Source organism: Cyanistes caeruleus, chromosome 2 (assembly GCF_971803275.1).
Source record: "Cyanistes caeruleus chromosome 2, bCyaCae1.hap1.1, whole genome shotgun sequence".
NCBI classification, from domain to species: Eukaryota; Metazoa; Chordata; class Aves; order Passeriformes; family Paridae; genus Cyanistes; species Cyanistes caeruleus.
In genome coordinates, this window is record NC_141702.1 from 74,614,030 (window position 1) to 74,638,922 (window position 24,893).

The following is a 24,893-nucleotide window of genomic DNA, read 5'->3' on the forward strand; positions in this document are numbered from 1 at the left end:
CTTCATACCTCACGCATGAGTGGGATGTTTTACATTCTCTTGGTGGCTGCTCATAGAAATAAACAGACCACAGTAGCAGAGAGAATACCCTCAGCCGTATGAGACAGCACAACTCTTGCAATGAGAGTTTGAGAGCACTTTAAGGAATCAAAGATGGTCAGTGGAGAAGGAAAACAAAAAAACAGCCCTCTCATAGATGAGTCACTATTTTCAACTAGAAATATCCACTGAGAGCTAGGAGTAAAAAAAAAAAAAATTAAAAAGTTAATAATTTGTGATGAGAAGAAAATATGTAAGCACCAGAAAGCTATGTGAGATAAAACACCCAAGTTTAACACAAGCAAAAACTGGTTCCCTCACTCTTTAGAACATGAAAGGGACAGGCAAAATATTTTTCCTGTCACAGCTGTAAATTGCAAGGCAAATTTAGCCAGGTACATAAAGCACCATCCTGGTGCCTGAGGACTGACTGCCTGGCCAGCTCTCAGTTCATTTTAGCATGGATAAAGTCAAAGTGCCAGCAACTCCCCCCCAGCTGCTGCAGGAAAAGCCCCAAGCAGGTATTAGTGGCCCATGTTAGCGGCCACTGCTATGTAAGCAAGCCTTTGGAGGGAATTTATCACAAGGGGACCATGCACAAGAGAAAGGGTTTAAGGCTTGAACACCCTGGTTACTAGCAGGATGGGGATGAGTGTGTAAGGGCAGTGTAACTCAAAGGAATCTACAGGACAATTCCATTTTTTACTTTTAGAAATCTCTGCTTGTTTTGTTTGTCTCGCGCAGAACAAAGCATGTCTTAGAAAAACTGAAATAATAAATGTGTGACAAGTGAAGCCAGCAATGAGTATTCACAAAAGAACAGAAATGGGATTTGGTCAGCATCTTTAGCAAGAACATGGCTATTCTGGTAATTTGTGTTCACAGGAAGAATCTTCCTGAGTTTGATAGTGCACTCTTTTGAGCCCTGTTTTTTTCAGTTGTGATCAAGAAATTGAAGTTTAATCCAATTTTCTAACTGAAAAGTTTAACCCCCAAGATAGCTTCATTTCCAACCACAGAATTCAGAGTTCCAAGCAGATAAAGAGCTGGAAAAAAAAAAAAAAAATCATCCATGACCAGTCAGGAAAGTTTTCCAGCTTGTGCTAATCTCTTAAAATAAAATTAAAAAGAAAAAAAAAATTTAGCAAAAAATTTTATCCTGTTTCTTTGCTTTACTATCCAGGCAACAAGTTAGGGAATAAAAATGCTGTTTACAACAGATATGCAATCTTACAAAAGGAATTAGTAAAGACACATTTTGTGGAAGTTTCCTAAAATCCAGAACAAAGGTTGTAAGATTTTTAAATGGTATATTTCTGCACTTAACTGCTAATAAAAGTGGGTACTAATTGTTAGGCTCAAGAGTTATATGGGAGGGACAATTAACATGTTGTTCTGTTTTTGAAGTATCTGTCTGCATTAACATAGGGCATTGTAGTGCAGATTACATTGAAATGCTGACTACTCTGCTGTAATATTGCTAGGAGGAAAACAGTCCTACAGCAAAGAACTGATATTAGTTAACTTAGAAAAGGTGAGTATTGCTCTGGTTTTGATATTTTAGATGGTCTGCTTAGTAGGTAAATATAAATATTTATTTCTCATAGGGATTTGACATTTCTTTCCACAAATAAATGGTTTCCACTTGGAGCTTTCAACCTAAGCCACAGCAGTTTTGTGTACAAACAATACAAAAGTTGTGACATTAATGCCAACTTCTCCCTGCTAAACCTCTCAGGATACAAAAAAAATCCCTAAATTTTAGATTTTACATTTCAAGCAAAATCATATCACTGTTGGTCAGGTTAGTTTTCTTTGCAGCAGCCAGCCCTGTCTAAGAGGAGCCAGTGCTTCTGACCTGCTGACAAATTACATTGAGATCAATGTGTCAAGATCAATGAAGTCAGTACTTTCTATAGCCTTGCCATTTTAGATTTTCAATTTTACATTTTCATATCTAATTGTTTTTGTCCAAAGGGGCAAACAAGGAGAGAAAGAAAGGAAAAAGAGTTAATTGTCCCAAGCAGAGCAAAAGAAGCATGTTTGCATATGCTAATCGGTTCCCTCTGTGTGTTTTCGTTTTCCCCTCCGTGGGTGCTGCAGAGACTGGGCAGGAGCAGCAACGAGCAACTTCTAACCCGACAGCTCTGCTTCTTCCATCATTTCCCCTTCCCCTTTGTTCTCTCCTGCAAACAAAGAAGTTTCTCCTACCTCAGCTTACCAGATCTGGCTCCTTTCTGCTCCCATTCCCCCACTGCCCCATGGTCCCTTCCCCCACCGCCTTCTCTGTCTCCTGCCTGTTCCCACTGGTTTTCCATCCTCCCACCCATCACTCCTGGCTCTTTGTTCCCACAGGGCTCTGGAGATGTGCAGCAGGAGCTCAGCTCTTTCTTTTTAATTATTTTTTTCTCTTTATTTGATTTTTTTTTTTAAGTGAGGAAACACGGAACATTTGAAGCCCCACTGACTGCATGCAAGAAGATAACAAAGAAGCAATCATTGTATGCCTTAAAAAAACACTATAATTAAACACAGCCATCTTTTCCTTTAGAAGAAGATGCACAAGTCCAGAGAAAGACTGTATGAAATTTGCATGCAACTATGTCAGATTGCTGTGTAAGTGATCTGCACAAAATTAGGAACTTTGTTTCACGAGTTTAACAACACCTTAAGGAGCACCTTTATACCTGTTAAGAAAAATGAAGAAGGAGGGGTGAAATTGCCTCATAAGGTTTTCATAGCTCTTACACACAGAAATAATGAATATATTTTCGAATTTGTGTACAGATGTTTAGCAAGGAGCTACAGCTTTCTGTAGTGGAGTACAGCAAGGTCTCCGGTGCACAGTATTAACCTGCTACCAGGAAGATGGTCTGGAAAAGAGTGTTATATTCTCCTTAAAAAGGAAGAGAAAACACTGCTATCATTTTTCCAGCTTTGCAGGGGCATATGCCAAATTTTGATCAAAACCATAAAAAAATAACTTTCGTCACCACCATATTTGATTAGGAGCATAACTGCAAAAATAAGTTTAGGCAACCAAGAGAAAATGTTTATGAAGTGCTGTGTCTGTCCTTACCTATTTAAAAATTAGCTCTATCCCAGCTGAATCCAGGGCATAAAGAAAAGTAGGATTGGAAATGAAGCCCCTTTTTATTTCTAATCATGTTCTTCCAAAGTCCTGCCTGCTTCCAGGCTATGCTTGAGATAATCACGTGTTACTTAAAAATGAGTTAATGGAACAAGCAGCAGTCGGATCAGTCCAGCTTAGATTGCATGGCAGTGCTGAGGAAGATGAAGGTGCCTACAAATCTGTTATCCCTAATATCAAAGATCAAAAGAGTAAAGTGCTGCTCTACAGCATAGCACATAAATTACTTTATAAGGGAATTCTCATGAGTCCTGATGGATCTATGAGAACTGGCAGACACTAATAGGCAGTAAAATAATTTCTCTAGAAGTTCACTTCTGCTGTTTGTTTGCATACCTCTCTGGGACAGAAGTGAAATTTGCCCCTGAATCCTCCTCCCATGCATTGAAAACAATGAAATTCTGTTTGAATTAGGACAACAGGAGAGGCAATTTAAAGGGGCACTAAAGATTCAGTCTCTTAATCACAGCTGTGACAAAATGCTGTTATCCTTGCCGGCAATTCCCTGGCAATTTACAGTACACTAGTGTAAAAGGAGGAGACCTTGCATTGCAAAGAAACCCGACTAGATAACTACATCTTCGTCTACTGACTCCCCTTTCCTTGTGCTCTTGCACACACCCCAAGGATCCCCGGGTACTCAGCCATGCTGAAGCCATTCAGGAGCTATATTTTGACCCTGACATTGAATCTAAAGTTATTTAGAAACCGAAGTCAGTGCAGAGGTTGGCGTCTGAATAACCCATTTAATGAGGAGGGCATTTCAGTAGGACTGTGTGAATGCACACCAGCAGCCCCATTAGGCTGCAATAGCACCTTAAGAGTTTTTACTATAGGGGCAACCTAAAACCACTCTGCCTGAACTGTGGTTTCTGCTGCTCCCCAAAAGGGACCCCCTTCCTGCATACAGGACAGAAATTAAATTGTTGGGCAGGTTTCCCCTGCAAGGTCCTGGAACCCCAGGTTGCCCCAAGTTTAGAAGTTGTTTTAGGGTATAAGAAAAGAAAGATATAATTAGGAAATTGAGAAATATCTGAGGACTTTGAAGATAATATCCCAAAGCAAAGAAGACCTAAAGAAAAGTTAGGATTTTTTTCTTTTGTGCCATTGCTGGGCTGATTTCCTGTTGAACAATTGCTCAAACGTAAAGAAAAATAAAATAAATTGTTGGACTGACAATGGTAAGTTAAATAGAGTCAAGTAAAGGCATATTTTTATTATCTGCATATAATTGAAGGTAATTTAAAATATAAGGAAAAGTAGGTAGTGTAAAGGCCAGGAAAATACCCCAATGATCAATATGATCTTCAAAAGATTGTGATAACAGCTTGTTAATTGCTGGTATATCAGTAAGTGCCAAACCCAAATCATTGCCTCAAATTATATTCCAAAGCAAAACACATAGAAACTGCCAGCCTGTATTAAGCAGCACATATAAAACAGATTCCAGGTATTAGTGGGTGATTTTTGAATTATTTTAATTCTTTTGTCGCTCATATGTTGCATTGACTCTCAAATGAATCTCTACTTTCATTATCAGTCACTGCTGTTTTCAGGCCTTGAATATTTGAATCTTAGCATTCTTCCTGGGAGATGCTTAAATAACTAGAAACTGAAGAAAAAAAAAAGTCAAAATGTGGGATTTTAGCCTTTAATCTGGACACTTTTGTCAAGAGAAATACTGCTAAATTACCATTGCTGTTCTTCAGGCAAAATTCTTAAGCCATCTGTTCCCATGTTCCTTTAGGGTGAAACCATTCTCAAATAGGTTTACATGTTTCTTTTGCTTTTCTCTTTATAACTAGCTGATGGGAAAAGGCAGAAGAAATGTTAAGTGTGATAAATTTATTTTAAAGCATATTGCTAAGCCAGCATCCCTTTCCAGAACAGCATATTTCTGCTGACAGCCTTTCTACGCAAAATCTTCAGACAGCTCTCCATGAAAAGTTTCCAGCATCCTGTAAGAATAATTTCCTTTTCCTGTGAAGTCTTCTAGAGTTGTTAATTTATGTGGAATGAAGAAAGTAATTTCAAAACAGATATGAAGAGGGCAATTGCTTTCACCTTCCTGAGGTTGCCATGGGTTTGTTCTCTTGAAAGAGAGTCTCATCTTTCAGCTGAAGACTTCCAGTAACAGGAGTTTCTCTGGTGCTGTGCACAAAGCTCTTCAGCTACAAGTGGAAGGGAAGATAGACCTCTTGCAGCCACCTCAGGACTTCTGCTTAGAAGCCCTGTAACAAAACAGTGAAGTGAAAATAATTAGAAGTATTTTGGATTTAGTGTCAAAGTTTCTCAACTGAGGCATCTCAAATATATCCATTGAAAACATCATCCTGTCCCTTACTGTTCCTGTTCAGTTACTGTTCAGTATTTCTGTTCAAATGATATGTGAGTTGGTCTGAGGCTGTTGAAACATCATTTCTAATAGTTCATAGCATCCTTTATATGAATAGTTTTCTGTAGAATTTCATTTTGCTATCTTAACTCTGAGATAATTTATAGAAAATTTTGTCTTTTTTGAAAAATATTTTAAAACTGTGGCTCTTGTTTTGAATCATGCTTGAAGTTTAATCCAAATTTTTATGGAGAAAGACAAAACTTATCTCCACAAACACTTAAAATATGTTAGGGATTACTATTTTCCTCTGGTATTTCTTTGACTCAGAACATTGACAATGTTACGAAAACTAATCTTTGGGAGAAAGACTCAAGGGTAAGATTTTATTCTGTTTGCATCCTGCAGATTGTTTTTGCAAGGCTCTCTGAAGAAAGGAGCATGGAATCAGAGGTTGTCTTCTCTGACCTTCATGACAGCTGGTTGATATTCATAGCTTCCTGGAGCTCTTCTTCCTCTTGGAAGGAAATCTGGGATTCCATGTAGTTAGTTGTTTTCTTCTATCTTCTTGTTTTTTGTTTTTTTTTTTTTTCTGGAATATTTAAGCTAAAAATGGATCAAAATTCTGTGCTGAAATTTAGGCAAGAGAATCCAATTCAATAACTTAATTTCTGCTTAAAATTGCTTTATCCAGTGCCATTGAGCATATCACAATGAGTTTTGTTAGTAAAGCTGAGAACACGCTTTCTGTGTCTGAGAGCAGGTGGGAAACAGAGGTTGTGGGTGCTGAATTATCCTAGTTTTCTACAGTTCTTGACTCTGCTAGGAATTGTAGGTATTTAGCACCCCTGATTAACAGGTAACTTATATAGGTGTTTAGTTGTAGGCACTCAGGCTGAATTTTGAGTTCTATATTTTTCTTTAGTGAGTTTGGATTTAAGTGAGGAGAGGGTGGCATTTTATGTCTTGTAAGATGTAAAAGCATGGAGGGAGAGAACTGATTTGAGGCTGATTATCAGGATATGACTAGAAGGAATGGGGTTAAAGTTAAGCAGAGAAAAAAGGGTCCCCCACTTTCTTTTTTTTTAATGAGGAAAAACTTGCAAACAAGATGCATTTGTCTATGAGAGTGTTTTCCAAGACAACCAAAGAAAATGTTAACGTGCATGGACATTCAAAAACACGCTGGAAAAAAAATGAAAAAAGAGGCATTTGCTGGACCCTGGATAGAAGTGGTTTTCGTCTCTGATATTGTTTCTGAATATTTGGTGTGAAACACGGTGATTTTGCTTGAAAATACATGGGACAGCCAAAAGCTTGTAGCCACTTGTGCCTTGCTGAGAGATCAGCTTCCATAAAACTGAGCTCCTTTAAAGAAGGTGCCATGCTGTCAGCACATCTGTCTCAAGCAAGGGAAGGAAGCACTGAAGGTGGAGGATTGCCGTTCATTAATTGCATCATATTGAGCTTCCAGGCAGACTTGAGATGGCCAAAAGGTGGAGATTTTTAGGTTCCTCCCCTTGCTTTTCTATCTCCTCCCCCCTTCCCAAAATAAATGCTTTGCCAAAACCTCCTTGTGGCAGAGCAAGGGTTTTAAAAGAAAAGTCAGGGACAAAGCAAGAATTTTGGAGACTAGGTTAATTCCAATCCTTTCTTTTCTGAAAGAAAGACTTGTAACGTGTTCACTCTATCAAGTTACACTTCTTTTTCACTGTTACTCAGGGTGCAAATGCAAAAAAAGTTAAACATATAAGCAATACTAAAATAGGGTCACAAGTCATTACCCAGCCGCGTAAATACAAGAGTCTCCAGCTTTCAGTCATTGATCTAAGAACAAAAAAATGTAAGAACTGGGGACATATTCATCCTTTGTTCAGTTTTATTAATGTGCAGATTACTCATGGAAAAATTTCCTGTGCTTTCAACAGAAATATTTCTAAGGTAAAATCTGTAGAAACTAGCTGATACTTAAGGACTTTTTTAGCATTAAGGGTTCATTAATAAAATGAGTTTGTGGGTCTTTATTAGAAAGGTATACTTGACTTATTTACTTAATATTGTGCCGGTGTTGCACACTGTAACCTTGTATTTCTAGATATGAAATTTGGTGAAGACTTTTCTGTGCATCACAGCAGTTGCTTTGTGAATGGAAATATATTTACTACAAGTGTAGACAACTTAATGTGTGAGACAAGACATCTGCCAAGGATAAAGTCTTGAATTAAATTTTTTTTTTTATCAAAGCTGTTGATGTGTTAAGGCTTGAAATGTTTTCTTAAAAAAAAGGTGCCTTGAAGTTATTTTTCTACTTCTTAGATTGACCCTCTCCTTGACATCTGGACAGACAGAAATGGGAAATTAATTCTTGGGGATACATGGTATCTGCTGCAAGATTCTTGAAATGAAACACACCTGAAATTCCTGACTTGGACAATATTGAAATCTTCCTTCTGGTTTCTTCAAAAATATTTTTTGCAAAGCCAGTGTTAAATGCAAATAACAAGCTGTCTAAGGATAGAATTGGAGAAGGCTTCAATTAGCAGTGTTTTTTACTAGTATAAAACAATGAATATAACTTTATTGAGATTGGTTTTAATTGTTTTAATTCAGCTTGTTAAAAAAAAAGCTGAAGAAGGCAAATGCATGTTTGCAATGTGTCTGCAAGTTTATTAATGTGCTACATTAGCATGGATGTCAGTGGGAAGTCCATGATTGAATGGAGAAACTCACATTTCTGCAGTTCCCCTAGGCATTGCTGGCACTGCCTCCTATGGCACAAGTAGTTGTGATTTTACATGTTGTGGTCCCCACACAATTGTCATTTGCTTCTCATTCATCATCTCTCTTGTATCTGCATGTGGTACTGACAGCACAGATTGCTAGATAAAATGGTGGGGCTTACATGGTTCCTTTTTACTCTGGGCACTGCTTTGGAGGTTTGGTATGTTGTTGTTGTTGTTGTTGGGTTTTTGTTATGTTGTTTGTTTTGTTTTTTTTAACAAATGTAGGGGGCAAAATGGACCAATGTCTGCAGCATGCTGGAACTAAGTGTACTTAAATGTACTAAAGCAGTTTGATAAAAACACCAGTGCTCCAGAAACATCCAGCAGGAAAAATACAACTTTATTAGAAAATCAAGCCAAATTTGCATTATGAGACATCAAAGGTTGTGAATTTTTGTTTTGACATGTAATTACTTTTCATTATGCATTATTACCCTATTGGATGCTTACTTGCATTACAAATGGTTTTGCAAAGTAAGGCTGGGATATTAGCAATGAAAATGTCTGTAATATTTTTACTCTGAAGGTTGCTAGAATGAGATCCTGAAGACTCACCTGAAGCAAGACACCGAGTCAGTAGAGCCCAGAATCAGCTCTCCTGGCATTAAAACACTTATGCTGTGCATGACATCAACAATTTTCCCATATCTAAACCTGTTAGGTGGCAAAAGGCCAAAAGAGGTGGCCTAGACCCAGTTAACCTTGGCTGAACTCAGACCAGGAAACCGTAAGAAACGTTTGTGTTTGGCAGAGCTTGATGGGCACATTTGATGCAAAAAGGCTGAAGTTAGCAAAACATTCTACATTCCTCATGGAGACACAAGCAGAGAACCATGAGCATGTCTGTAGGCCCCAGAAGGTGCTCTCGAGGTCTGAGCCCTATGTGACAGGCAGAAGTTGGCATTACTTTTACCCATTGTCTCCCTGAGAAGACAACAGGAGCTTCTTTAAGGGGCTGTGGTGTCAGCTGTTTCCGATTTCTCTGCAATTACCACTTTCCAATGAGTGTTGCCTTGCTTGTTTGTTCCTTGTCCAGATATGTCATTGTCATGACAGTCCTGTTCTTCTGCTCTGTGGGGTCCTTCTCCCACGTGTTTTCCCTCTGAACAGACCTGTCCAGCATGGTGTGCAACACAAATGCTGTGCACATAATGAGAAAAAGATTTGCAGGGAATTGTGGTGGTGGTGGTGGCTTGATCAATGTGTGAATATTTCACTTTCTTAAAAGTAATAACATGAAAATATTTAGATGTTGGTGAAGTGAGTGTGGGCAAGATGAAGAGTTAGGTATAGAGAACAGAGGTACATCACATACAGCTTGGAAGAAATTAATTAATTGCGCTCAGAGCAGTGTAAGAAAGTGCACAGTGGAGGGACCTAGGAAGTGGCTCAGTTGATGTAAAGGCGTGCTACATGTGAGTTCAAATAATCCCTAGACTGAGTTAAGTTTCTGCCCTTTCCTCTGAGATCTGCTGCACCAACATGATGGAAACAGCATCAGCTATACAAAATTGTTGGTGTCAGTCAGTGGAGGTTATCTCAAATGAGATAAAGAAAACACTTTTCTATCTGAGAGCTTCCTTGCTGATGAGAGGCAGAGAATTTGTTTTCAGTAATCCCTCACTTCATTTGAAGCTGTCCAAATCCTTTTATTTCATATGAATGAGAGAGTTACCTGGAGCAAGAAATCAGGAAATAATCATGGCAGTAAAGAGTTTAGGAAGGGCTGTAAGCTTTGAGGCCACACTGAAGGCAATTACTAATTCCAAAGCATGAGATAATTCAGATTTAGACACAAATTGAAAGATGAATACTAAAAATGTTATCCTTACTTATAAAATATAAAATAGTGCTCATTAACACTGTGTATTTGCCTTTCCTGTGGACTTGGAAGAAGGAAGAAAAACACTTAACAGTAGAGGAGGAGGAAAAAACCCTTACAAAACAACAGAAAAGAGACTGTTTTGGCTTTAAAAATTCTGCAGTTACAGATTAGGATTTATATCTCTTTAGGTAGAGGTGTTAACATTGTCTAGCCATGAAGCACCCAGTTTGTCTTAAGCCTTACAATGATCTTCATGAAATGTTTCAAAGTAGAGGAAAAATTATAGATTTCCAAATTCCTCAAATCCTTTATTGATATTAAAAGAAGTGTGAAAGAAAGTTTGATTCTTAGCACTGCATACTTTTATAAAGAGATGCATATGCTTAGGGAAAAGATTAATATTTCCAGTAAAAGTCAGTTTTGGTCATTAATGTCAGCAAATCTGAGGATTTTTGTACTTAAGACCTGAACACTGGCTTTTTAACCTCCTCCAACATATCTCTAGCAAGGAAAGTTGAGTTGACATTAGTGCTCTTTGGGAACTATATGGATTGAAGTATAAGAAAAGGTGATGTTTATGGTAGGGTCTCCCAACAGGACTCCTGCTAGGACATTTATGACAACACTAGTACTATCTGTCCTCCAATTTCTATGGTCCCTGTTTGAAGCAGAATACGTCTTCAGTGTGGGGTTGGGTGGTTGGTTTTTTCTGGGTTGGAGTTTTTTTGTTTCATTTTTTGTTGGCTTCTTCTGGTTTTTTTTGTTGTTGTTGTTGTTGTTGTTGTTTTGTTTGTTTGTTGGTTGGTTGGTTGGTTTGGTTTTTATTTTGTTGTTTTGTTTTGTTCTGTTATTTTAGTTTTTGCTTGGTTGAAGTTTTTTAAATTTACCTTTTAGCCAGGAAAATGCAGTAAACAGTATCTGTTATTCTACTACTTCTCTCTGCATCCCCTGTAGTCCCTGTTGTGCCTGTCCCTCTTTGCAACTTTAAATGAAATGGCCTGTTAAGTGGTGAGTGGCTCTTGTTTATGTCATCTCCTTGTTCCCACTAGTTCACTCAGGAAAACTTGGTTTAAAAAGAAAGCTCTTGTCATCTAAACAATATTGCTAAGATATTGAAAAAAGGCATTCTAGGTCAAGATAGTCTACTTCCACGTTTGCTGATTTCATCTATCTTTGTGCCAGACACTCTTTTAGAGACTTTCAAGAGAGCTTCAGTTTATTTTGATGGTTTTCCCCAGTTGGTGCTGTCTAGTGCAGCAGGCGCTGAAGTCACTGGAAGTTTGATCATTGACTTTCATGAGGGAAACCTCAGGATCTGAGCATTTGAGCTGGAGAGGGCACTTAGCAGTACTCAAGCAAAGATCTGACTAAGTCAACGGGAGTTTTGCCACCTTCCGAAAATGCAGGATGGCGCTCTGCCTTTGCCTTGCCCTCCCAAATGCTAAAGGGGGGAAGCAAAACAAACCAAAATCAACACGCTGTGCTCTGCTCAGACTACTTGAAAATGTTTCTCAAAAACATGTTTGCATCAAAACCTGTGGAGAAAATCAGTCCTATTAAATATTAAAAGTGGAGATCCTTATCCCAGAATCTTAATACCCACATTAATATGGACAAAACTGCTATGTGTTTTCACAGCCTATCATGTCCTATGTAAGTATATGATAGCACGCTGGGGTTACAAAGTGGTGAGTTCCTATAACGAGCTCTTCCAACACAATCTTTAGGCTTTGTGTAAATCTTATATATAGGGAAAATTATATGCCAGGTTAAACAAGATCCAGAACCTTCCTAGGCAAATTACATTTACATGCACATCAATACCTCAATATTAGCATCAGTAGGACATTCCTCTCCAGTGTACAGGACAAAGCAGCTGACAAGCAGAAAGGTACATCTCAATTACAGATAAATAATGATAAATGTGTTCATATTTCTTAAGTGGAAAAAGGGGAAAAAAACCTAGGTGGTGGGAAAGCAGATGTTTGCCCTTCAGCGAATTAGAAGTAGGAAGTTTTGACCTTTGGAGGGTGGGTTTCATCCCCGGGCTCAGTGGGTGTTGCTGCCCGGGGTGGGCATGGGGAGTGTTGGGTGGGACAGCAGGGACACAGAGCCGGCACCAAAGGTGGCATTAATCGCGTGTGTCCCCCCCAGAACTGCAAGCTGAACGATGTTTAAACAAATACGTCCAATACTTAAACACACTCTGACATTTTCGCACGGCATCCTCAGGCGGTTAAAGCTGCAGAAGGGCAGCTGGGACCCTGGGACCGCAGGGACGGGCTGGTTCCCGCTGGGAAGGTGTCTGGGGATTTGCCATGTCCCGCGAAATAAGGCAGGGAATGACGGACAGGCCTTCTGAACGTGAAGGAGCAGCTGGAGGCTCCTAATCTTCCCATGCAAGAGGGAAAGTATTGCTATAAATCGGGAATCTTTATAGCTGTTCGGCTGGAGGAAGTTTTTTGGCTGTAAACTGTCATGCACTGCAGCCCCCGCTGAAAAGACTCTGGAAGTGGGGAATCCTCTCTCCTGAGAACCAAAGTGCAATTAAGATCAGAAAGAGGGGGAAGGAAATAAAATAAAGTCGACAGGAATCCAAGCTGAAGAAAAACTTCACGGTTTGGGTTTGTTGGTTCTTTTGGAGCAGTTGTTAGGTTGTTTCTATTTTTATGTTTTTTACAACATTCCAAAGACTACACATTAACTCCTGGAAACTTTTTTTTTTTTTTTTTTTTTTTTTTTTTTTTTTTTTTAATTATCATTGCGAAATTTAAAGCTGGGAAGGCTCTTCTAAAAAGACCACCTAAATTTGAGAGCATACATTATTTGTCTGGGATGAGCAGCTCACTCATTTGCGAAGTATTAAGTAAAATGTGAGATATAGCAAATCAAGCTGAACTTCAGCTCTCCTCTGTTTGCCTAGAGAGAGCGATCAGTGAGAATAATATTCACTATATAGGTAAGTGTCTGCTGCCGTAGGGCTACTCATTCTTTGAGTCCATGATATACAGAGGGATTGGTCCTGCCTTGAAGCATCCATCTGGAAGAACTAAACGGTCTTTTAAAAGCTCAGAGGACAGAAATACTAATTTAGATCGTCTCTAATAATTTGATTTATACATTTTCAGAACAGTTCATATTCCACCGAAACCGCTCCGTCTCTTTCCATTCCGGCTGTTCCCGCTGCTTTCGGCTCTTAAACACGTTCATTGTCAGGTGTCGTCGAGGCGAGGAAAAGCTGAGGCAAGACAGGACCCACCGTCACCATCCCCACCCCCTCCACTGTTTTTGTCCCCTTTCCCCTCCCCCCCTCCCTCCCTTGCGGACCGTACCCTAAAAGTGACGCCACTTCTGCAAGGGGTGACAAGTCCCTTCTCTCCCTGTCACCTGCACGGGGCTGTCTGTGCGAGTCCTCTTTCGGGGTTAGCCTCTCCCGGCACCCGGCTTTTGCAGGACTGAGATGTTTGAAATGTGGCCTGGAAAGCACAAACCCAAAGAGGGGGCTGCCAGCCCACCGTGCCGCGCTCATGTGGGGCTCGTGGCTTTTGTTTTTGTCAGGCGCCTTCGGTGGAATAAACACCTGGCAGCCAAAATATCATCTCCAACTATGGCTAGCAGTGACCACGCATCAACTTACTAAACTTCGCCCGTAATTTATTTGCGGATGCTGCTTTCCCCTTCCGAAGAGGACAAAAAGCAGGCAGTAGGTGCTCAGGCAGAAAGAGCTTTAAGAAACTTTAAAGCAAGAACTAATCTGAAGGGATAACATTTTTTCACCTGTTTCTGCACAGTGGTTGAAAGAGAGGTGACTCCAGAAATTTGGCTTGTCAGACTGAAGGGGGAAAAAAAGCTCTGCGGAGTTGATGAAGTGAATGATGTGTGAGCCCGATGGTGCTGTGTAATGAAAGCCCTAAGCCGCAGCTACTAAACCAGAAAGGGCTGAATCCCCGTCTGCATCCCGCAAAAGGGACCTTCAGTGCCTTCCCCTGCCAGCCCTGACTTCCAGCTCCTTCTGCTGCCAGGCAGCTTGACACTGTACCTAAAAACCTACTTGCACTTTCTCCTAAAATTTGAAAAAATCCCGGCAGCGATGATGCGCAGTGTTTGGAGGAGGGGAGAGATGCCTGTTTTCAAAACAACTCTGATTTTTACACCGCTCCGCTTCTTTTCCCCTCTCCTTTGCTCCCGTGTAAAGAACTTGTTATTGTTTAAAGAGACCCCATTGAACTATTTCCTGCTCATTGTCACCTCTCTCCCCCTCGCCCTCTATCCAGGGATTCTCACGGAAAGGTAATAAACTTCCCTCACACCACAGACCGTCGCAGCTCCGGAGAATGCAAACTATTACAACACCGGCCGGCGGGAGTGCTTCAGAGCATCCTTCTTTTCCAGAGCCCCGTCCCTTGTTTTTGCGACAAATAACTTTAAAATAAACTCATCCCGCTGCAAAGTTTCACCCATGAGCTCCTCCCCTCTGGCACGCAGGAACTCGGGGGGGTTTCTCCTTCCTACGCTAAACACAGCCTTTAACTATCGATCTGGTGTTCAGAACTAGGTTTTTATCTAGGTGGGTTGGCGGGTGGCTATCGAGCTGAATTTGAGATTCTTTAAAAATTCTTCAGGCGGGATGGCTGGAAACCATCGCCGTCGAGCATTTCGGCTGCGAAGGCGCTGCCCGTGCCGGCGCTATGAGGCGAAGGCCGCCGCTTTTCTCAGGGCTGGGCTCAGGGCCTGGCCAGCAGCGGGGAGGGCCCGCGCTGTGCCGGGTTTGCGGTCAGCCCCGCACTGCGCTTCCAGCCCTCTGGCCCATTTTCCCCGCCAGGCTTTGTGGCTGCCCGCCGCACCCTTCCGTGCAGCACAACTTTCTGACACGGGGGCAGGCGCGGGGGGAAGCGCCGTGCGGGGCGGGGTGCTGCCGTCAGCTTGCGGCCCCCTGGAGAAAGAGCCCTCCCCGGTTTTTCCCCCTCGGGAGCGCCTCCCGTCCAGGCCTGCCCGCCTAGAAGCGGGCAGCGGGGGTCTCGCTGCGCCGGGAGGGTGCCGCGCTGGCCGGTTGTGAGGCTGTTGCCGAGATGGGCCATTTCCTCCGCGGCAGCCGGAGCCCCGGCCCCGGCGGCTTTGATAGAGGTGCAAACATTTGGGGGCAGATTTACATAAAATAGCCGCGTTTAATCCCGCGGGCCGCAATTAACATCACAGGCTCCCGCGGGCACCGTTCTGATATGGCCGCGGGCGGCCAATGGGCAGCGCCGCGCGCGCCCATCAAAGGCGCCGCCCGCCAATCAGCGGGGCCCCCCCGCCGGCGCGCTGATGTCACCGGGGGGGCGTTCATGGCGGGCTATAACAGCGGCCCGGCCGCTGAGGGCGCGGGGAGGCGGCCCCGGCCCGGCCCGGCTCGCTCGCGTCGCTGCCGTGCCAGGGAGCTGCCCCGCGGGCGGGCGCGGGGCCAGGATGAGCTCCCCCGGCGCGGAGGGCGCGGGCAAGCCCCCGCAGTACCGCGTGGACCACCTGCTGAGCGCCGTGGAGAGCGAGCTGCAGGCGGGCAGCGAGAAGGGGGACCCCACGGAGCGGGAGCTGCGCGTGGCGCTGGAGGACAGCGAGCTGTGGCTGCGCTTCAAGGAGCTCACCAACGAGATGATCGTCACCAAGAACGGCAGGTAGGGACGGGCCCCGCCACCCCCGCTGCCTCCCGAGCCCGGTCCCGGCCGCCCGCCCGCGGGGGCTGAGGGTGTCCCGGGCCGGGGGTCGCGGCTGCCCGCCGCCGTGCCTCGCGCCTCCGTGTCGCCCCGCAGGAGGATGTTCCCGGTGCTGAAGGTCAGCGTGTCGGGGCTGGACCCCAACGCCATGTACTCCTTCCTGCTGGACTTCGTGGCGGCCGACGGGCACCGCTGGAAGTACGTGAACGGGGAGTGGGTGCCGGGCGGGAAGCCGGAGCCACAGGCGCCCAGCTGCGTCTACATCCACCCCGACTCGCCCAACTTCGGCGCCCACTGGATGAAGGCGCCCGTCTCCTTCAGCAAAGTCAAACTCACCAACAAGCTGAACGGCGGCGGGCAGGTAAACACCGGCACCGGGACCTGCCGGTCGGCGGGCTCGCTCTCTCCTCACTGCTCGTTTCCATACTTTCCTTACCAAACGGGCTGGGGTGGGTCTTGCTTCCCTCTCCCCTCCCGCCCAAATTCAGTCATTCAGTCAGGAGGGCTGCTCTTTCCACCGAGGATGGGTGCCTTGATGTTTCATCACTTTTTTTTTTTTTAATTGAAAATCTGTTGCTGGTCTGAATATATGCTAACGTCAGTGGTGTGGTAGATGGATCTTTCTGGCTGAGTTCTCAGTGATGCATTTGCGACTCTGCGAGTGCCTTGTCAAGTAAGAGGGATGAAGATCACTGCAGAAAGTTGTGGTGTCTCCCCTCAGTGTGCTTTTCCTTCTCTCGCAGCTTCAGTTTTAGGCTTTATTCGTACTTACTGACTTTTCCACCTCTGATGGAAAGATGGATGCTTTAAAAGTGAAGTGCCTGAGTGCCCTTTGTGCCTGGCAGCATCTGCCACCACTCTGTCACTGCTTTACCTGCTCTGTTTGTTCGCAGATCATGTTGAACTCCCTGCACAAGTACGAGCCACGGATTCACATAGTGCGAGTGGGTGGCCCGCAGCGGATGATCACCAGCCATTCCTTCCCAGAAACCCAGTTTATAGCTGTGACAGCCTACCAGAACGAGGAGGTATGCACAGCAGGGATGAGAGGATGCCACTACCAGGAGGTTTCAAGTAGCAAAGCGTGCATGTTGCAGAGCAAAATAATGGATCTCCTTTTGCGTTTTCCAGTTCTTCCTATGCTGTTTTTTGAAGCTAAACGTAAAAGATGAAATTAATGTGTGTAAAAGCCATATGAATGAATGAATGAATTATCGAACAAAGTTCTGATTGTTGTTCGTCTGAATATGCACTGCAGATTCATTTTAGGGGAGTAATTTTTAAAAGACTGATGGGGGGCGAACAGCTATGGTAGAAAAGGCAATTGTCATTTTCAGCTACACATTGAAATGGTTAAAGGCACCATTTTTGGAGTGGCCCTGTTTTTGTTAGCCTAAAAGCATGTTTGTGTTTAACAAAGTAATTGTCAAGTTTTCTGTGATTCCTGTGATTTCTTTCATGTCCAATCTGCTCTGGCTTGAAATGTGAAGATTTTAAAAACTATTTAGTTTACTGCCTTTCTTAGGTGTTTCCTTAGATGATCAATGAACTCAGGTAATTCAGTCTTTTAAAATCTGGCAGAGAGACTAACTCCTAGTGCGTTGATAATGCTTCAGACCTTAAGGAGCTGTTTAATTCATGCTCATCAGTTTCTCTTCTGGGCCTGCCTTTATTTCTTCAGAATTTTACCAACTTCAGTGGATAGTCCTAATTCCAGTCCTAACAGCAATGTGATAATGAATGGTATACATGTCAATAAAGATATCTGTTGTTGTTTTTAGATCACAGCTTTAAAAATTAAATACAATCCGTTTGCAAAGGCATTTCTTGATGCAAAAGAAAGGTGAGAGCTCTTGACTTAATTCTAAAATGTGGATTTTTAAGATAGATTTGTGAAGGCATATTCTTAACTAATACAACATGGTTTCTTTTACAGAAGTGATCACAAAGACATGATGGAGGAAGTGGGGGACAACCAGCAGTCTGGGTATTCACAGTGTATGTTTCCTTTCATTGTGCATCATGAGCATAACTTTGATTTCTTCCATCTACTCTCTGTTAAGCAAAACTTCGAGACCAGTGCTTGATGGCTGGCTTGTTAGCTCATAGAGAAAGGAATGTTACCAGTCTCTGTGGTTGTGGTTCATGCATGTTTATGTATAAACACTATCATTTCTTTATGTGGTTAGGATTTACTGCATTCAAAACCATTTAATAGAATCCTGCAGAGTTGCCTTTATGTCCCAAAAGACATCTGCCTTTTTATACAAGGATACCGGTGTTCACATGGACATGGAGACAAAAGTTTATTTCATAAAATTTATTGAGACAGTAATTATGTTTTAAGTAGTCTAATAAAATTATGGGTATTTACTTAAAAAAGTTCTTTCAGATGATTGAAAAGCATAAGTGTTTTAATTATTTCTGTTTTAACATATGATTGACAACAAAATGCAGCCAAAAAAGAATGATAGAGTTGATTTGCAATAGGAATTTGTTTCAGGGAAAATACTTCATTTTTAAGAGGAGTTCTTAGCGGTCTGAAAACTTCAGAGCTTAGCTATAGATTGAGACCTCACAAAGAACAATTTCAAACTTAATACTATGCTAATAATTACAGCACACATGCTACCTGTGTATGGGAGGGTTTAACTATTTCCCTGTTTCCTTACTGTGATTGTCATTAAATGGTTATTTAAAAAACAAGTTAGCTTGGCACAAGACTTAGCTGCTTTCTAATTTTCCTTCATAAGAGCATTTATCCAAATTGTAAAGATCGAGATTTTTCAGCTATGTTGAAACTTAGTTTCCTTTCCTGATCGTGCATTCATTTCCTCGCTGCACAGTTATTTGTCTCATTGTTGTGATTCTCTGCCTGGCTGCACTCTGCACCCCTCTTTACAGACCTTTTGCTTCCCCCCAGTAGGTAGCTGGCTCATTCCTGGGAGTGGGACTCTGTGCCCACCTGCCAATCCTCACACCCAGTTTGGAGCCCCCCTGTCACTGTCCCCTGCCCACAGCTGTGAGAGGTACTCGTCACTGAGGAACCACCGGCCTGCGCCCTACGCCAGCCCCTACACACACAGGAACAACTCGCCAAGTAAGTCTGTGAATACGTGGGCTTCTAGATGCAGCCTGACCAATCTTGTATGTAGCTTTGTAGTTCATTTTGAAGTGGAAAGCTGGCCCTCTGTGAACTTTTCTTGCATCTTGGAAATTTTGTGCAAGACTTAAAAAAGAATGCAAGAACAAAACCTCTCTGGTGTTCTTTCTTGTTCCCTGGTCCTCAGCAAAAAAACCTCCTTGCCTTAGAAGCTGCTGTGGCAGCTAGCTTTCTCGCTCTGGGTGGCTGTTTGGGATTCCCTTTATAGCTTCCTAGTGCCCCTGCTGTGTGAGCCAGCCAGTTTGGGTCACAAGCCAAGTACTGTAAGCCACAGTCCGGTCACTGCTGATGGTGCCTAAGGCAGATTTCAAGGTGGCATGCTCAGCTCAATACTGGGATGTGTGATCCAGCGATAGCCTCGTTATCCAGCTTTGCCAGACTGCTGCTGCCAGTGTAGGTGATGGAGATGGAAGGTCTCCAGGTGACAGTGTAAATAAAGAGCCCTCCTTTTCCCACTGACTAAGTAAAATAGCGTGTGCTGAATTAGCAGCTGGCTTGCGGACTGCCTTTTGGCCATAGGCCCTTCACAGAAATAAGATTTTGCAGTTATGAGTGGAGCAAAACAACATATCAGGACAATGCCAATAACGGTGTGAGCTTGCCACAACTGGTTACTGGCTTTTTTTTCTGTGTGTGTAATTTTGTTTTTATTTTTTTTCCCAAGGCAGTGGTGGGGAAGGGTGGTTTAAAAGTCTGCATTGCATTTAAATACAAGATTGCTATTTGGCCTGATTCTAGTGTTTGGATGTGGTTACATGTTTTCTCAGCAGCCTATGCTGACAACTCCTCTGCCTGCCTATCCATGCTGCAGTCCCATGACAACTGGTCTTCCCTGGGAGTTACCACACACACAGCCATGCTGCCCATGGGGCACAGCACTGGCACAGCTACCAGCTCCAGGTAGGAGTCCATCCCTCAGCACCCCTCAGATCCCTTTATTGGTATTTTCTAGGAAGAAAAGGCTGAAAAAGAAGGTAAAGAGTCACCAGCATATTTGAAGCCTTTTTTTGGCCATTGGTATGAACCATTAGCACTCTCTGGGTACTGAGCAGGACTATCCACAAATAAAACAGATTGAAGAAACAAAAATTTATTTTATGTTTTTGTTTTGGAAATGTAGATACTTCTGACAGCAATATATGATAAATTAAGGATTGCAAATTGGGTAAATATAGATGGAATTTGAGGATGCTTTCTTAAGTATCATCTGTATTACGCACAAGGGTGTTCAAAAAGTATATTTTCTTTATCCCTTCCATTTTGGCTTTCCCAGCCATCTCCATAAGCTGTTGTTCTGCTCCAAATGATGGAGCAGTGAGCTGTAGTGTGGAGAAGGAGCACATAGCTGGGGCAGTAATTCTTTACTTAAGCATTGCCACGCTAGCCAGCATAGTGTGTAATAGTTCATGCGGTGAGAGTCTTTGATATTTTTTGATCATAGAAAAGGAATCTTTTCTCCTCTTTGTACTTATTATCTTAATTAAACTTTTGAATCCTTTTGCAAAAATTCAACTTGAAGTTAGTCCCTTAGAACTAAACTTGAAAATTCAAAGAGGTGAAGAAGAGATGGTAAAATATTTGCTATTAACTGCAGAGGGACAAGATTTGGACATCTTTCTTAGCAATTCAGACTTACCATTCTGTTTGAGGAAAGCATTTTTGCATTTGAACCATGCACATGCACTCTTAGCTGTTCATCAGGCTATGTACTGCTGCCCAGTATGAGTTAACTGTATTACTGAACATATTTTTTAGTCCCAAACACAGATTGAGTAAAAAGGTCCTTCTTTCTCTGCCTGATGCCTAGGGTGCATATTTAGGAAGTCAGAAAGTTCCTGGAGTTTCAGTTTCTGCACTGAGTTGTTCAGTGGGTAAAACCAGTAAGACTTGGAACTGTGGGACCTCAAGGAAAGCATTTCTGCCACCTCTTTTGTCTAACCCCTTATCTGTTGGAAAATAAACAAGTTCAATTTATTTGTGGGCATTCCATGAGCACAGATTCTGCCTGGGGGGTCCTTCCTGCCTCACAGTAGCTGGGAACTGCCTAGAGAGTTTCACTCTCTGCAGCAAACAGACCTGGCTGTGTTGTGAGCCGAGGAGCTGCCAGCAAGCGCTAGGGTCGCTAAGAACTGGTTTTATCTTTGGCTTTCCCTCTTGCAGTCAATACCCCAACCTGTGGTCTGTGAGTAACAGCACCATCACACCGGTGTCCCAGCCGAGCGGGATGTCCAACGGGCTGAGCTCCCAGTTCCTGCGTGGCTCTCCAGGACACTACTCCGCCCTGCCCCACCCGGTGCCAGCGGCCTCCTCCGCCTCTCCCCTGTACGACGGCGCGGCGCCCGCGGACCTGCCCGATAGCCAGTATGACACCTCTGCACATGCCAGGCTGGCATCCACGTGGACACCTGTCACCTCCCCTTCCATGTAAACCCAGAGACACCCTCTTCCTCTGAGACACTTTTAGCTACTGAATTACTTTAGATGCTTGATCCTCAAGGAGGAGAAAGAGGAGATGTGAAGGAAACGGCAACCAAAAAGCATCTGCACTGCTCTGCATAGAGCATCCACATTATACCTCTTATAGTGAACAGTGCATCACTGACTTCATGTAGAGTTTACAAACCTGGTGAGTGTGCAATTCTGAGAGCAGATTCACTGCTTTTAATATTTTTTTCTTTTTTAAAGTTTGATAGACCTAAGTTTTAAGATTTATACTTGGATTCCAAATATCTCAGATATATTTGGACCTAAAATTTGGCATCGTTCTTGAGGAAGTTACTCCTAACTGTTTTTCAGTTAATTTTCTTCAATGGCAAACTTAGCTATAGTTATGAGAAGATTTTTATTAATCATCTAGTTAGAGGCATTCTGAAATATGCACAAATGTAGCTGAGGAGTGAAGTTTTTGGAAAATCATGTGCACTAACACGTATTTGCTTCACAAATACGTTGTGTTCTTAACTGTATGCTTATTTTCTTGCTGCTGAATTAATGTCGAGACAATCTTCGAGAATTATGTTCTTCCCAATAAAAACAGTATTAATGTTTGATCTAAAAAGTTTTACCCAAAAGACTCCTTTTAGAAGTAAGTTTTGCTGGTTGGTCATACAGGTTTTCAAGTACCCACCAACTTAGCTCAACATCTCATTCTCAAACAGACAGTGTGTAATTAGAAGCCCTGTCCCAAACTTTTTTGAACCATTGAAAATACATCACTTGGCTTTTTTTCTAAAATTTTTTTGAATCTTTGGCTCAGGCCTTAAGAGAAGGAATTCAACATCTTGGGGAATCATTCTAATTTATTTTATTTCAGTCTTGTACTCTGATCTGTATTTATTATTTGGTAAGTTACAACTTTTTCTACATGTTAAGGTATGTAAATAATCCCTCAACCTACAGTGTACTCTTTTAAGACAATCATATGTGGGATATATCACCTCATGGCACATGGAACAGCATGGATGTAAGTAGTTAACTTACTGAAAGAGGGAAATCTGTAGTTGGCAAGGATTTTGCAGTGCAGATATACTAAGATTTAAAACACGCTGACTGCTTGACTTGCTGGAAGGAACAGGTCTTGATAAAGTATTTCCTTCATTAATCATATGAAGTAATGTGATCCAAATTCCTAATGCAGGCTAACCCAAAATATTGGCTGCAAGTGTGCCCTTAGATATGTCTCTTTCTCCCACTGAATCTGCCAAATACACATCCTGAGGAAAGTGAGTTCTTTTGCATAAGCCATAACAAATAACTTGTATAATGAAGTGCCTAATATAGCAAAGCAAAATTCTGTATCAGGGAATTCCTTAAATAACTCTTTGCTGTGTGCTGCAGTGGCAGCTTTAAGATGGAAAAGCAAATATTTGCCACCATTTTTGGTCTGTTTGGTACCCTTTGGGCAGGTTCCTAGGTTGCTCTTAGAAAGGTTTTGGCAGGGCTTGTTCCCTGCAGAGACAAGTCTCCCAGAGGTACTCCAGCAGGAGGCAGTGCCACAAGTGGATGGCTGCACAGCCACATCCTCTGTCAATATGTAAATATTGGTCTAAGTGCTCCTATTTTATTGTGAAGGTAAATTGTGTAAATGATGTAAGTGCATTATTATTTAGATTATTTTGTAGAAATTAGCAGCATCTTTCATTGTGAGGTTTTATACTTGTATTTCGGACATATAATTTAAGTTAAGAAAAAAAAAAAAAGTAAAGATTCTTAAGAAAAACTCCATGCTTGATTTTCAGTTTGTGGGGGTGGTGGGAAAAGTGGAACAAATGCACACCAGCCACATTGAACCTACAGTACGCTGACCTTCCGCTGGGTGGTTTCACAAACGATTCCTTCTGCGCATCAGCTTTCCGTTTGTGGGCGAAAGTTCAAACAGTTCTCATCCACCTGTCCCTGCTTTCTCTACCCCCAGCTTTTTCTCCCTTGTTTTGGTAAATCCTTGGCTGACTGCTCTTCCAGAGGTGGTTGCTACATCTGGTGTTGGGTAAAAGCTCTTTTCCCACAGTGACCAGTTTCTAGCTGGGCCTGGATGCAAGCCTGGCACCTGCTGTGTTATAATACCTCGATAACCAGGTTTTCAAGTGTTTCAAGACTTGGGGGGGAGCCCAGCTTGTGCTGGGGAAGGGGGCCAGGTTTATCCCTTGCCCCACAGCTGTGCCCTCAAAGCAGGCATGTCAGGGGAAGTGGATGATTGATCTGCCATAGATTCATTCAGTTTGGAAGTGACCTTTAAGATCACCGAGTCCAACCCTTAACCCAGCACATATAAGTCCACCACTCAACCGTGTCTCTCAGTATCACATCTACATGTGTTTGTCTCTCAACCTGCCTGCAGCTAAACCCTTTGGGCTGTGAAGTGGAGGAGCTCAGCCTTGCTTAGTGCTGGTATCTGATGGATCTTACCTAGTTGGCTTTTTCTGGTGTGTGATTTTTTTTTTTTTCCCCCCTCCCATACTTTCAAATTAAAGAAACCAAAGCCTTTCATTGAGTGCAATTTTTAGATCACTTGAAAGCAGGTGGAGCTTTTCAATATCTATGTACTCATACCTGAAAATGAGCTTCATGTGGCTCATCTGGAGAAGCTCTTCTCACCTGTGGGCTCAGGTCAGCAGTGCTGTGCTGTGCTCCTCCCTCAGCTGCTGGCTGGTGAATTCCTGAGGCTGGTGGTGGAGGCAAGGGGCAGGCACTGATGTAGATGACATTTCCAGCTGCCAAGGAAGGCTGGTGTGAGATGGCTCGTCTCGAACAGCCCCCACCTGGGAGTGTGGCTCTGCTGTTCCCTTGTACCAGCTCCACCATGACTCCTCACCACTCTTGACTCTGCTACACACCAGACAAGCACTGGTGCTATAAACTGCTGTGAGGCTGGGAGAAGTCCAAGTGCCCAGGAACTGAGCTGTCACCAAATGCTCAGTGCTCTTAGGAAACTTAAACTGCTTGTTGTCTCAGTGGGTTAATGCTTTTTTTTCTTTATTTTCCTCTGGGTAACAAATAATTGCTGGCTGTAAAAAAAGTCTCCGTAAAACCCTCATCCCAGTTGTGCAGAAATATCTTGCTCTGCTTCCAAAAGCCATGTCAATGCTGAGTTCCAAGCAGGAGTAAAATGTGAGATTTGGTATTCCTATGCTTGGCTCCAGCCTGACTCTCTCCCATAGATATTAGATTTATGAGTTAATACACACTAAGGGACTGCATTGCTTATGTAAATACAAATAAAAAAAACACAGTAGAAATCAAAAGTAAAAAAAAAATTAAACCCCCCAAAGAGAGGCATATACACAGAAGATGGAAGCAGAAACATTTTTTTTTTGTTGTTGTTTTAAACCCCACAGAGACTCATTCCAGAGACTTATATCTGTGCAGAAAATAATTTCTTCTTTAGAGGTTCTGGCTTTAGCTGTG

The 24,893-nt window shown here is 42.6% G+C and overlaps 1 protein-coding gene and 1 long non-coding RNA gene across 5 annotated transcripts; one reads left to right on the plus strand and one right to left on the minus strand.

The window, feature by feature from the left end:
- Positions 1-13,218: 13,218 nt before the first annotated feature.
- Positions 13,219-15,371, minus strand: LOC147654926 (uncharacterized). The gene is made up of 2 exons (XR_015283451.1): positions 13,466-15,371; positions 13,219-13,371 (listed from the first exon to the last, which is right to left on the minus strand). It is a non-coding gene; the product is annotated as an uncharacterized LOC147654926 (long non-coding RNA).
- On the plus strand, positions 15,340-23,208 carry TBXT (T-box transcription factor T). 4 transcript variants are annotated; one of them, XM_086877960.1, is made up of 8 exons: positions 15,340-15,787; positions 15,923-16,187; positions 16,720-16,854; positions 17,608-17,669; positions 17,763-17,824; positions 18,750-18,926; positions 19,757-19,889; positions 21,150-23,208. In XM_086877960.1, exons 1-8 carry the CDS (start codon positions 15,441-15,443, stop codon positions 21,415-21,417), a joined length of 1,449 nt encoding a protein of 482 aa, XP_086734086.1. In that variant the 5' UTR covers positions 15,340-15,440; the 3' UTR covers positions 21,418-23,208. The 4 variants fall into 4 exon arrangements, with proteins under 4 accessions (XP_086734086.1, XP_086734085.1, XP_086734084.1 ...); XM_086877959.1 differs by having other exon boundaries at positions 15,376-15,787; positions 18,753-18,926; positions 19,760-19,889; XM_086877958.1 differs by having other exon boundaries at positions 15,380-15,787; positions 18,753-18,926.
- Positions 23,209-24,893: the final 1,685 nt, after the last annotated feature.

Excerpts from the sequence above, each read along its gene's own strand:
- TBXT (XM_086877960.1), top strand. The coding sequence starts at position 15,441 with ATGTCACCGGGGGGGCGTTCATGGCGGGCTATAACAGCGGCCCGGCCG. Across the intron at positions 16,855-17,607 it reads CAGCCTACCAGAACGAGGAG|ATCACAGCTTTAAAAATTAA; the intron begins GTATGCACAGCA and ends TGTTGTTTTTAG. Across the intron at positions 18,927-19,756 it reads ACACAGGAACAACTCGCCAA|CAGCCTATGCTGACAACTCC; the intron begins GTAAGTCTGTGA and ends ATGTTTTCTCAG.